Source organism: Fukomys damarensis, unplaced genomic scaffold, assembly GCF_012274545.1.
Source record: "Fukomys damarensis isolate Sample0158 unplaced genomic scaffold, DMR_v1.0_HiC HiC_scaffold_36, whole genome shotgun sequence".
NCBI lineage: Eukaryota > Metazoa > Chordata > Mammalia > Rodentia > Bathyergidae > Fukomys > Fukomys damarensis.
In genome coordinates, this window is record NW_022900948.1 from 38,060,480 (window position 1) to 38,073,263 (window position 12,784).

Here is a 12,784-nt window from a genome sequence, read left to right on the forward strand (position 1 = left end):
TTTTTATTTTGAGATTAGGTCCCCCAAGGCACTAAGTTGCCCAAGTGAAGGCTAAAACTTGTGATCTTCCTGTCTCAGCCTCCCATGGTGCTGGGATTATATGCAAATTCCCCCATGTTCAGTTTCTGGACTCCTTTTAAAGAACACAGCAGAAGCTACTTCATTATCACATTAGGCTTTTGTATATCCAAATAATGAACAATATATTTGGTTACAATGAATAATATATTTGAATTTCTAATCTCAGTATTGTGAACTCCTGGCCTCCTCAAGTTTGATGGTCTGGTCTGATGATTAGGCAGATTTTTTTGTAGGATCTTTAGGGGGATAAACGACATTCCATACCATCACTAGCCCATCACTAGCTCATGGGTACAGCAAAACCTTGTGGTATTCAGAAATATAATCATATAATGACTAGTTCAAAACCAAGTTGTACAGTGGAATAGTTACAATTACTTCTCATTAGTATTTCCATCTCTGTTTTCATCTGCAGAAAATGAGGAGAGCATGACATGGAATAATCAGAGCAGTGTGTCTGAATTCACGCTCTTGGGGCTGCCCATCAGCCCAGAGGAACAGGGCATGTACTATGCCCTGTTCCTGGCCTTATACCTCACCACAGTGCTGGGGAACCTGCTCATCATCCTGCTCATCAGGCTGGACTCCCGCCTCCACACTCCCATGTACTTCTTTCTCAGCCACTTGGCTTTCGCTGACATCTCTTTGTCATCAGTCACAGCTCCAAAGATGCTCATGAACATGCTGACTCATAGTCAATCCATCTCATATGCTGGGTGCATTTCACAGGAATTCTTTTTCTTATTATTTGGTGATCTTGACAGCTTTCTTCTCACCTCAATGGCCTATGACAGGTATGTGGCCATCTGTCACTCCCTGCACTACACCACCATCATGAGTCAGAACCTCTGTTTCCTGCTAGTGATTGGGTCCTGGACCTTCTCTACTACCATTGCCCTTCTGCACACTCTTCTCCTACTCTGCCTGTCTTTCTCTAGAGAGAACACTCTCCACCACTTCTTCTGTGACCTCTCTGCCTTACTTAAGTTGTCCAGCTCAGACACCACCATCAACAACATGGTCATCCTCACTGTAGGAACTGTGGTTATAACTGTGCCATTCATGTGCATTCTGGTGTCTTATGGCCACATTGGGGCCACCATTTTGAGGGCTCCTTCAATAAAGGGAATCTGCAAAGCCTTGTCCACCTGTGGCTCTCACCTCTGTGTGGTTTCTCTCTACTATGGATCAGTTATTGGGATCTACTTTTTCCCCTCATCCAGTAACACTAATGACAAGGATGTCATTGTGGCTGCATTGTACAGTCTGGTCACACCCATGCTGAATCCCTTTATCTACAGTCTGAGGAATCGGGACATGAAAGGTGCTGTGGGAAAGATATTCAGTAGAGCAACCTTTTCAGGGTGATGGGAATTGCCCTTCCTTAATTAACTAGATATGAGATCTTGTCAATCTCACGCATACATCCTTTCCTCTCTGGTTTACTGTTTAGTGACTGTTGATGTGGTGCTTTCTTTGTTTATTTTTTTTAGCTTGTCCTTAACCAAGGATATAGTTTTTCCTCTCTGTGTTGTATTATTGATTTGAGAGTGTTGAGATAGTTTTTGGAAGCCTATCTGTTTAACTTCATTTAACTATTAGTTTGGTATCTTTGTCTTTTAAACAGATTTTATGCTCTACTTTTTAGCATTTCATGTATCTTATTTATGTGAAAACTTAACGTGTTAGGATTTTATTATATTTCACCTAAAATTATCCTTATTTCTTTTTTTTTCTCATTGAGTTTATTAGTACATTTTAGGTATACAGTACAGTTCCATTCATTTTTGGGATCTTCTACCTTTACATGACAGATCTTGGTTCTCATTTTTCCTCCATATCCCTGCCCTCCCTTCACACCTGCCTCCCTTCCCTATTTACAAAAACTTTGTTTCTATTTTTTCATTTTCTCATATTTTTCCTTTTCCCTTATTCCTCTTCCCCTACCCTTTCCACTTCTCCTATACCTTTAGCCCTTTTCTTCCTGTCCTTATTTCTCCAAGGGAGATTTTATGCTTTTTAAAATATCTCACAGCCTTTTTCAAAAAAGTAAAACTTTTTGGTCTCACAATAAATTTTTTCCGTGTGTCATGTTTTTATATTTGTGTTTAATTTTCTAATAAATTTTGAATTAATTTTTATTAGTAACCTTGATAACAATTTTTGCTTATAACTTCTTATTTAATAACAAAATTTTATATATTACTGTGTACCGTGTAATATTTTGATGCATGTATATATTGTGTAATGTACAAAGGTAAAAAAATCACTTCCTTAAATATATGTCATATTCTTTTCCGATCAAATCATTTAATATTCTTTCTTAGAGCTTTTTTGGAATACACAGTATGTTTTCATTATCTTTAGATGTGTAATATGTAATAGAACAGCAGAACTAATTTGTTTTATTTAGTGTCTTATTACCCATTGACAAACCTTTCATCAAATATCCCTCCTTTCCCTGGATCTCTACATCTGGTTATAATTTATTATGTACTCTTCAATGTTTTAAAAATTTGCATTTTTAGACTAATGGCAACTAATTAGTCATTCAGACCGCCTCCCCTCAAAACTGATTGGGCCTGGTCAAAATCAAAATTAGATGGCTTTCTGTTATTTTTTTCCACACAGGACCTCAGTGTGTAGTCCAGGCTAGTGTTGAACTCATTATATGTAGCCCAGGCTGGCCTCACACACATAACAATGCTCCCTCATTTTCCCCTTGAGTTCTGAGATTATAAGTGTATGCCACCATGTCCAGCAAGATTGCTTTCTGTAAATGAGCAGGACAGTGGTTCAGACAGACAAAATGCATGACCCAAGTGGTGACTAAGAGCTTGATTGTTTCAGCCAATCTAGGTCCTAGGCAGGTCAGGTGGATGTGAAGCACAACAGTGAGAGTAGAGGTTGTTCAGGGCCTTCCAAGTGGTACAGTGACTGTGGGTGATCAGTCCATTCTGATAAGGAGGCTCAGCTTCTTCATCTCTGGGCTATAGAATAGCCAGGCAAGATGTCAGGAGCACAGGCAACCTGAACTGAGTTTAAGCAGGACTTCAGTGTAGTTTAATCTAAGCCCTTTTTATTTTAAAATGAAAAATAAAATGTAGTTCTCTACTTCTCAAGGCAAAAAACAACAACAAAACCAAAAACTTGACTTCCATGCTAGAAGATGGTCACTGTCATAGATATTTTCACATACGTTATTTAAATTAGTTCTAGTCTTTGTTAAAAAGGTGGAAATTCTAATTAAGAGGGGATTAGTCCCTCTCTCCATGTTACTAAGCTAGCAATATTTAATAGAAGTAGTTCTCAAACTACTTCTGAGGTCAAACTCTGAGACCTATACACCACCTGGATAGTTTTTCAAATCCCATTTTATTGGAAAATTTGCTTCCATCTTTATAAAAATGTTAACATACAAAGTAACATAAATATACAGTTGATATGTGTACACATAATGTTTTACTTATATATGTGCATGTGTTCATATATCTTTGGCATATAAATACATTTAAAATATTAAAATCAATAATGATTTAAAATCTATGGGCTTAAATAATGAACAAATAAAAATATTTTTGAAGCTCTTTAGTCCCTCTTCAATTGAATCTTCGTCTTCAAGATATCCAGACTCTTGAGTATTGTCAATAATACTTTGCTTTTTCTTTGCATTTTAACCCTAATTTGATCCTTCAGTTTTGCCCGATGTAGAACTGAATGTGAAGGAAATTAAGTTACATTTATTCTACTACAATTTGCTTTAATTATCCACTAGTGTCCTTGTGGAATACATTTATATATATTCATACTTCATATGTGAGATTATAACACATTTATTGGTTCTAATTTCAAGCCCTTTCTTTCCTTAGAGCATTTTGCTATTATGAACAGTGGTGGTTCAAACATTTTTGTCTGTGCATCCAATGTATATATGTAAGAGATGCTGTAAAGTATATAACCAAAAGTCACAAGGTACATTATGAATATTTATAATTTTTTTCATTGTTTATTGGTATATTTAGGCATACAATACAGTTACATTGACCAGTGGAAATTTGTACCTTCACATGATGTATCTTGGCTCTTACATTTTCCACATTCCCTTGCCCTCCCTATATGAGAAAAGGAAAAAACTAAATGTTTACTATTTTCATTTGTTATTTAAAATAAATAATAAGAATATGAAAGAAAAATAAAGATATGCCATATTTCTTATTAATGTTACTAGCAAAAATAATTTTCAAATATATTATAATATGACATTTTACACACAAGTAAAATCATAAACCTAGCAGAAGAGAAAAATCACATTGAGTAATGTAAAAAAACTTTGCTACAAAAGTTCTGTACATTATTCAATAAAAAGAACTATATGTGACTACACATAAAATGAAAACTTTTATAGAAGGAAAACGTGTGAAAGGGAGAACACAAGAAAAGGTAATTATACAAGTATATTTGTAAGAACCTTTCTCAAGACTCCAAATCAATGGGAAAAATAGAAAAACTATGTTTAACATGAAACACAGAGGTAAAAAACAACAATTCAAAGAAAGGATGTTTATGCATCATTGGGAAGGTGTCATAGCCAGATACTGGGAACTACAATGACCATTACAATGAAAAATTTCCTCTACTAATCAGATTTCCCAGAGCACCTTTCATACCCCGATTCCTCAGACTGTAGATGAAGGGGTTCAGCACTGGTGTGACCAGACTGTACAAAGCAGCTACAATGACATCTTTGTCATTAGTGTTACTGGATGAGGGGACAAAATAGAGACCAATAATTGCTCCATAGTAGAGAGTAACCACAGAGAGATGAGAACCACATGTGGATAAGGCTTTGTAGATTCTCTTCATGGAGGGAGCTCTCAGGATGGTGGCCCCAATGTGGCCATAAGACACCAGAATGCACAAGAATGGCAAGGTAATACCCATTGTTCCTACAATAAAAATAACCAGCTCATTGATGGCTGTGTCTGAGCTGGACAGCTTAAGTAAGGCAGACAGGTCACAGAAAAAGTGATGGAGAGTGTTGTCTCCATAGAAAGACAGATGGGCTAGGAGGAGCGTGTGCACAAGGGCAGCAGCAAAGGACAGGAACCAGGATGCAATCACTAGCAAGGAACAGAGGATATGACTCATGATATTGTTGTAGTGGAGGGGATGACAGATGGCCACATACCTGTCATAGGCCATGGAGGTGAGAAGAAAGCTGTCAAGACTTGCAAATAATACAAAAAAATATACCTGGAAAATGCACCCAGTATATGAGATGGATTGACTTTGAGTGAGCATATTCATGAGCATCTTTGGAGCTGTGGTTGATGAGAAAGAGATGTCATTGAGAGCCAAGTGGCTGAGGAAGAAGTACATGGGGGTGTGGAGGCGGGAGTCCAGCCTGATGAGCAGGATGATGAGCAGGTTCCCCAGCACTGTGGTCAGGTACAGGACCAGGAACAGGGCATAGTACATGCCTTGCTCCTCCTTCCTGATAGGGAGCCCCAAGAGGATGAATTCAGACACACTGCTCTGATTATCATTCCTCATGCTCTTTCTTCTCTATTATGCTGAGGATACAAAAAGGTAATAGACCTGTGAAAAAAATGAGAAGTCATTGTGACTATTACATATAAAAACATGGTTTGAAACTTGTGTATACCCGCAAATATCAATCTGAATGTGTCAGGCTTTTCACCAAAAAGTGGGTTAGTGATGATTTAGAGAAAGGACATTATTTGTCCACTTGAAAACCAAGCCAACATTCTTTGAAGAAACATGAAATTACTGAATGACCATCAGATCAGACCAGGTTTATACTTGAAGAGTTTCAGGATTTTTTACTGAATCTGTGATTAAGGAGATTGACACAAGGACAGGTTGGTATCAGTTAATAGAAAACCAATAGGTGATACTCTTAAGTGAAATAAATAGGACACACACATGTGTAAATATGGAATAGTTTCTCTAGCATGAGAAAATAAAAGTGTAAATAAGGACTAATATGTGTAATAGATAAGGTGAAGTAGGAAGAAAAGGGGTAAATGAGAAAGGGAAGTGGGATGGGTAGGGGAAAAAGAAGGGAATGTAATTAATATTAGAAAATGAAAAAAATCAAAACAAAATCTTTGTAAATATGGTGGAGTGGAGGGGGTGAAGGGAGGTCAGGGGAATGGGGAAAAACAAGAACTATAATAGATTATGTAAAGGTACAAAATTCCAGTGATGAATGTCATTATATTGTATACCTAAAATGTACCAATAAAATTAATTAAAAAGAAAAACAGTAGATAATTTCTAAGTGTTTACTAATGTCTCAAGTTTCCTTTGCCTGTGAAATACTCTTTTGCTAACACACTACTTAGAATGATTGAATTAAATTAAAAGAAACTATGGGATGTTTTGTGTCTGAAAAGTATCACAATGTGGAGATTTGGAGAATGAGTGTTCACTGGGTTAAAGAAGTGCTTTGAAAGCATGAATGTACAGCATAATATAAAATATCTAGACATTTACCTTGTAGTCAGCCTTTGGTTTTTCCTTTAAAAACATTCTTTCTTATCCAACATTTTCATCAGTTTTACAGTATGAATTTTCAAGGGCTTTGAAAAAGAGTCTGTTCATCTTTCAAATTTCCATCTTTTTATCACTTCTCTCTAACCAGATCGTTCCTATTGAAATCCTCAGAACAGTGGGGAATACTTGGCTTTTATATTCACATCAGGGTCTAAAAATTGAGAGGCCATTGTAAGTGTCTGATTTAGTATCCACAGATAATAACTTCTCTCTCTTGTGGCTCATATTCTAGGTGTTCTAATAAAGATTTTAAAATGTCATTTTTCTAGTCATTATTCTAAAATTCTAAATATTTTGGTAATTGTTTTTCTTTCCCTTCAACGTAGTTGGTCTAAACTTATCCATATTAAGAATTACTAAATAAAAGAAGAAAGAATTTGAGAATCTATCTGCTAAAATGGAGTACATAATGTATATAAAGACTTATTGTAGCTAATGTTTTTTGTATTTGAGAGCTGAGGAGATATCCCACTCCTACTCATCATTTGATTTGGGGTTAACTTTTAAATTTAGACAATGTACCAATTCTCCAAAATTTATTGATATTATTTCATAATTCCTATGTTTCTAATCCCACAATGTTGAAACTTTTCTTTATTTGATGGTAGTAAGGCATGGGTTTTATGCTCAGTGATGCTGCATATTTTCATGTTATGATCTATTAGTTGAGCATAAAACACATTGTTGGACATGTAGTCTGTTTTTAATATTTTGCTATATCCCCCAAATTGCAACAAATAACATTCTTCATGCATCAGCTTTTGTATTATACATATAAGGAGAAATTCTTAAATATTGATTTTGAGAGAATTTATTTCATAGTTTTGATAGATTGTCAAATTACAAGAAGATAGGGGGGCAAGGAAGCTTCTTTATATGTCTTATAGAGGGGAATCCTAAATCAAGAAGCTGTCACTGGAAGGATATAAATATGGGCACTCTAGTGAAGAGTTACAAGAAGATAGGGGGCAAGGAAGCTTAGTTATATGTCTTACAGAGGGGAATCCTAAATCAAGAAGCTGTCACTGGAAGGATATAAATATGGGCACTCTAGTGAAGGGTTTAGATACACAAGGCTGTGGCATTTGAAGAAAAGAGAAAACTCAAGACCATGGATGCCCTGAGAATATTTGGAAAGAATTATCAAAGAGCCAGATAATTACAGGGCCATTTGGGTTGTAGCAAAAATTTTCCAATTTTATTCTAAAGCATCACTACACAGATACAAATGTTTAAATAAAGACATGACTAAGAATTTTAAATAGCTTGTTGTTGTTTAGGTAAAGGTCAGATTATAGCAAGGGAAGAGAATCATCAGGCAACTGAATAAAACACTAATGTATTAGTAAATATAGAACCTACTTATAGCTACATTGTGACAGCAGAAAGGAATAAATGTAAAGATATTTGGTATAAAATTTGGAAGAAATGTCACAATACTTACCAGGGTTAAATATATTCAAAAGAAGATATTTTTATTTCAATATCTTTCTTAAACTTAATAAAAAATTAATTTCAGATAAATTATTCTAAAAGAGGAATTATTTTCTCTACCCACTCCATACAAGAAATGTAAACATGTTCTGCAAATATGTACTAAGAAAGAGGGGATAAAGGAGCAGATGGAGGGAGGAGGGAGACAAGAGAAAGGGAATAAAGAAGGAATTAAGATGTGTTATATATGCATACCAAATTCACACAAGTAATGCAAACATTCAGGTCCTAACAAAACAAAAACTTTATAAAAATTTAGATGAACAGTTCAATATGAATTATTTAAAATCAGCTTTCAATGATACATTCAGGTCCTAATAAAACAAAAACTTTACAAAAATTTAGATGAACAGTTCAATATGAATTATTTAAAATCAGCTTTCTTTCATACTGTGCATAGTACAATGGGCACTGTATCTAGGGATGAGTGTCACACAGTGGACAGACACATCCAAGCATAGTCATTCATATTTCTGAATGTTAAGTCTTCTATTCTGGTATGGTCTCTTAACTGGTGTGCCCAGCTATCTTTGGAAACAAAACATGGGAAGCTTCTTCAATTCCTCTCTAGAAGACATGCAACACAGAACAAAACCTTGAGTCATTAAGGACTGGACATTCCCCTGAAGCTTGCAGAAGAGCTCTCAGTTCAAAATTAAACCCAGCAGACATATCCATGTATATTTTGCCACAGCTCCTGAGAAACTGATGTAAGTTCTGATCTTACAAACCATGGAAAGGACCTGAAGGGCAATCTCTCATCCCCAACTCCAAATTGGAGGCAAATATAATTGCTTCTTTGCCTGGTTGGTTCTCTTGAGGGTAGAAGTACTTGTGGAAGAAGCCATTGGAGAATTTAATTTGGAGGAATAATGATAAGCAGGGGGAAATGAATAGGAATTGGTTGAATAATGAAGATTTTAGCCTTCTCAGTTAACCTTGGAGAAAATGAAGGTCAGAGATTTTCATAAAGAAGGTCAATTATTCAGTTGATAATCCAAATGCTTTTGTTCCAAATCCATTTCATTTATTTTAAAAAAGCTAAAACAAATTAATACTTTCATTCTCTGACTAAAAGAGTGAGCAAAAACTACTTATCATAGTCATCAATGGGCTCAGGGGAAGGAAATATAGCTGATATGAATCTGTCTCTTGTCCAGAAGCTGTCATTTGAGTATTCCATTGGTGCAAGATTCTCACAATACAATAGAATAGACATCCTATCCAGTCCTTCCATTCAACTTATACAAAATATATCCCAGTTCTATTGCTTATATCTCCAACCCATTTCCTCGCTCTCTACTTTAAAAAAATATATATATAGTGTTCATCAATCAAGTTGAAGTTGTATTAATACTTAGTAATATTCTTTTGGAGGCCTTTTTAGGTTAAAAACAATTTGTGTTTGGAATTACGATTTGGATGAGGAACTCCTGTAAGATATTTTGACATCAGGAATTCTTTCAGATCCTGTAGATCCCGTCTGTTCATGTGTTGCCCTGATGAAAATGCTACAATTGTCCTGTAGAATTGTTCTTATAGAAATCTAGGACTGACAGAATTTCCTCCTTACACCAAAGAACATCACTGTATCTACCTCTTTTCCCACATGTATAAAGATGACAATAAAATCCATTCTAATTTTTTTTAATTGAGCCAGGCACACATCATAATACCTCTTACTGAGGTAGTCGAATGCCTTGACTTCAGTGCCAGCCTGGGGTACATAGCTGAGTTCAAGTTCTGCCTGACATACAGAGCAAGACCCTGTCTCAAAAACATTTTTATTTGGTTAAACAATATGCAAAAGTATCTGTTCAAATCAGCAAATGACATTATTACTTCCATAGGTACCATATACCATTTCTTCAAACACCTTTGTGTTTATCCTCTTATACAAAAAGTTTCTCCCATTATTCTGAGCCTCATTTAGAAACAACCCTCTGCAATATATTATAATTTATCCATAAAGTCAATGGCATACATAAACTAAAGAATAGGCAAATAATATTCACAAGGATTTCAACAAATAAAATTTCAAATGGGCTAATATCCACCAAAATGATCAATCTTGACATAATCCTGGAGAGAATAATTAAAGCTTTAGTTACATCAAAATATAGATCAAGATATTAGAAATACAAGATTTCATAATTTTTTTGGTAGTGTTATATATTGATTGCAAGTCTTAATCACTTTTAATAAAGAAACAATCTCTAATTTTGAATTTCAGTTGAATATATGCATTTTCATGGATCATGATCTAATGTCAGCTTTATATCCCAGAGATACCTTGCATATACACAGCTACAGACAAAAGTAAGAAGACTAATAGCAATACTAATCACAGCAGCCTAAATAATAAAATACATTTCAAAAGCAAATAAGTTTTAAAACTTTTTCAATTTACAGGATAGAGCAATTACATATGCTATGTCACAGAATCTAAGAAATGTAATAATTGTACAAGAAGGACAACTTCTATGAGATAACAAACAAAAAGTAAAAGATAAATTTATAGCTATTACTAATTTTATAGACTGTATTTTGCATCCTTTAGCAAATATCTCCTTGTTGAAGCTCAGTATATTTGGAGATACTGCTTCTAAAGAAGGAATTGATATTGAATGAAATAATTAGGAGAACTAATATGGCAGGATTCCTGGCTTTATAACACAAGATCCCTCTTCTTTCTATTGTATTTTGACATGAGGACAAAGCAAGAAGGCAGCTATCTGACAACTATGAAGAGATTCCTCAATAAAACAACATATCAGCTAGAATATTAGACCTCTAAAACTGAGGGGAAATAAATTTCTATTGTTTAAGTAAAATAATCTCTGCTACATTGTTAAGAAATTCTAAATAATTTGTGATGTATTTGTACATATTCAAGTATAAATATCTATTTTACTGATAAATATTATTAGAAATAAAACTACAGAATTCAGTGGATTATTGTGCACAAAATTCTGACTAGCCATTTTCTATCATGGGAGAAATTGGAGTAATATGTAGATAGTTCAGGGGTAAATTTCTAATTTCAAATAATGCTTTCTTAAGTATTTCTTAAGGGAAGTATAACAATCAGACAGAAATGAGCAAATATGAAGAGAACATCATGAATTATCACAAGAGAAGCACATCTAGGTAGCTATAAGTTGGAAAAAGAAATAGTCTTTCATAATATTACTCCTAGTCATTTCCTCTAAATTCAAATACTATTATAGTGCTACAATTACTCAACTAGATTTTGCTTCACAAGCATGATATGGAATTAAAGTCTGTATTCTTATAAATTATATAACATAATTATATGCTCTGATACTAATTAATCACATAATTAATTTTACCAAATACACAGTACTCAAAGCATTAACATTGAACCATGCCCCTTCAACCCAGTGACACAGAGGAGCCCAGCTGCTGTGCTGCACTCTGGTAGGCATGCCCCTTCATCCCAGGAAGTCACAGGAGGTAGTGCCAATACAGAGGTGTATTGAACAAGCTACAGAAGGTCTCTCTGAGGCTCCTGTGATAAAGGCACACCACACCATCACAGTTCATAAGTCAGAGGGACCAGAACCTCACATCAGAATTCAGTCTAACTTTAGAGATTAAAAGCTCTATAAAGGTGTAGGGGAAGTGGGAAGGGTAGGGGAAAGGAAATAAGGGAAAAGAAAAGTAAAACATGAAGGAAAAAATGAATAAAGTATTTATAAATAGGGAAGGGAGGAGGGGGTGAAGGGAGGGCAGGGATAAGGGAAAAAAATGAGAACCAAGACCTGTCATGTAAAAGCACAAGATCCCAATGATGAATGTAACTGCACTGTACACCTAAAATGTACCAATAAACGCAATGAGGGAAAAAAAAACTCTATAGAAAGCATTCACAGCAGTATGAATGAATGTGAAGATAGAATTTCAGATATAAAAGATAGGATGTAGGTCAGTGACCATGAAAGGAGAGATCTCTTAAAAACAGTAAGGTACCATGAGCACAAGATCCCAATGATGAATGTAACTGCACTGTACACCTAAAATGTACCAATAAACGCAATGAGGGAAAAAAAAACTCTATAGAAAGCATTCACAGCAGTATGAATGAATGTGAAGATAGAATTTCAGATATAAAAGATAGGATGTAGGTCAGTGACCATGAAAGGAGAGATCTCTTAAAAACAGTAAGGTACCATGAGAAACCAATCCAACAACTCTTAGATGATGTAAAGAAGAATGTTATAAGACTGATATGAATCTTTGAAGTGTCAGGAGAAAGGAAAAATGACATAAAAAAACTGTTCACAGAATAAATGACAGAAAACTTCCCAAACAGAGGGGAAGAATTTGACATATCGATAAGGGAGGCATACAGTACTCCAATTAGTCATGATAAAAAAATCTACACCAGGACAGATAATAATCAAGATCCCAGAAATCCAACATAAGAACAAAATACCACAAGCAGTTTGAGAAAAGAAACAAATCACATGCAAAGGAAAGCCCATCGGAATTACAGCAGACTTGTCAACACAAACCCTCAGGTCAAGGAGAGCATGGAATGATATATTTCAAGTCCTAAAAGACAACAAACTCCAACCTAGGCTGATGTATCCTGCAAAACTTTCTT

General features: G+C 35.0%; 2 protein-coding genes across 3 annotated transcripts in view; one reads left to right on the plus strand and one right to left on the minus strand.

Annotated features, from left to right (window-relative positions):
* The first annotated feature begins 510 nt into the window (after positions 1 to 510).
* Positions 511 to 1,449, plus strand: LOC104847547 (olfactory receptor 50). The gene has a single exon (XM_010602986.1). The coding sequence runs from the start codon at positions 511 to 513 to the stop codon at positions 1,447 to 1,449; it is 939 nt and encodes a 312-aa protein (XP_010601288.1).
* Positions 1,450 to 4,695: 3,246 nt separating this feature from the next.
* LOC104858164 (olfactory receptor 50) overlaps positions 4,696 to 12,784 on the minus strand; it is a 27,787-nt gene continuing 19,698 nt past the window's right edge. The window contains exons 2-3 of one of the 2 annotated variants that reach the window (XM_033759207.1): positions 9,821 to 9,830; positions 4,696 to 5,629 (exon numbers count right to left, since the gene is read on the minus strand). In XM_033759207.1, coding sequence (XP_033615098.1) covers positions 4,696 to 5,629; positions 9,821 to 9,830 — 944 coding nt within the window. Of the gene's footprint in view, positions 5,635 to 9,820; positions 9,831 to 12,784 lie in introns of those variants that run through there. The other variant, XM_010602987.1, reaches the window with a different exon arrangement.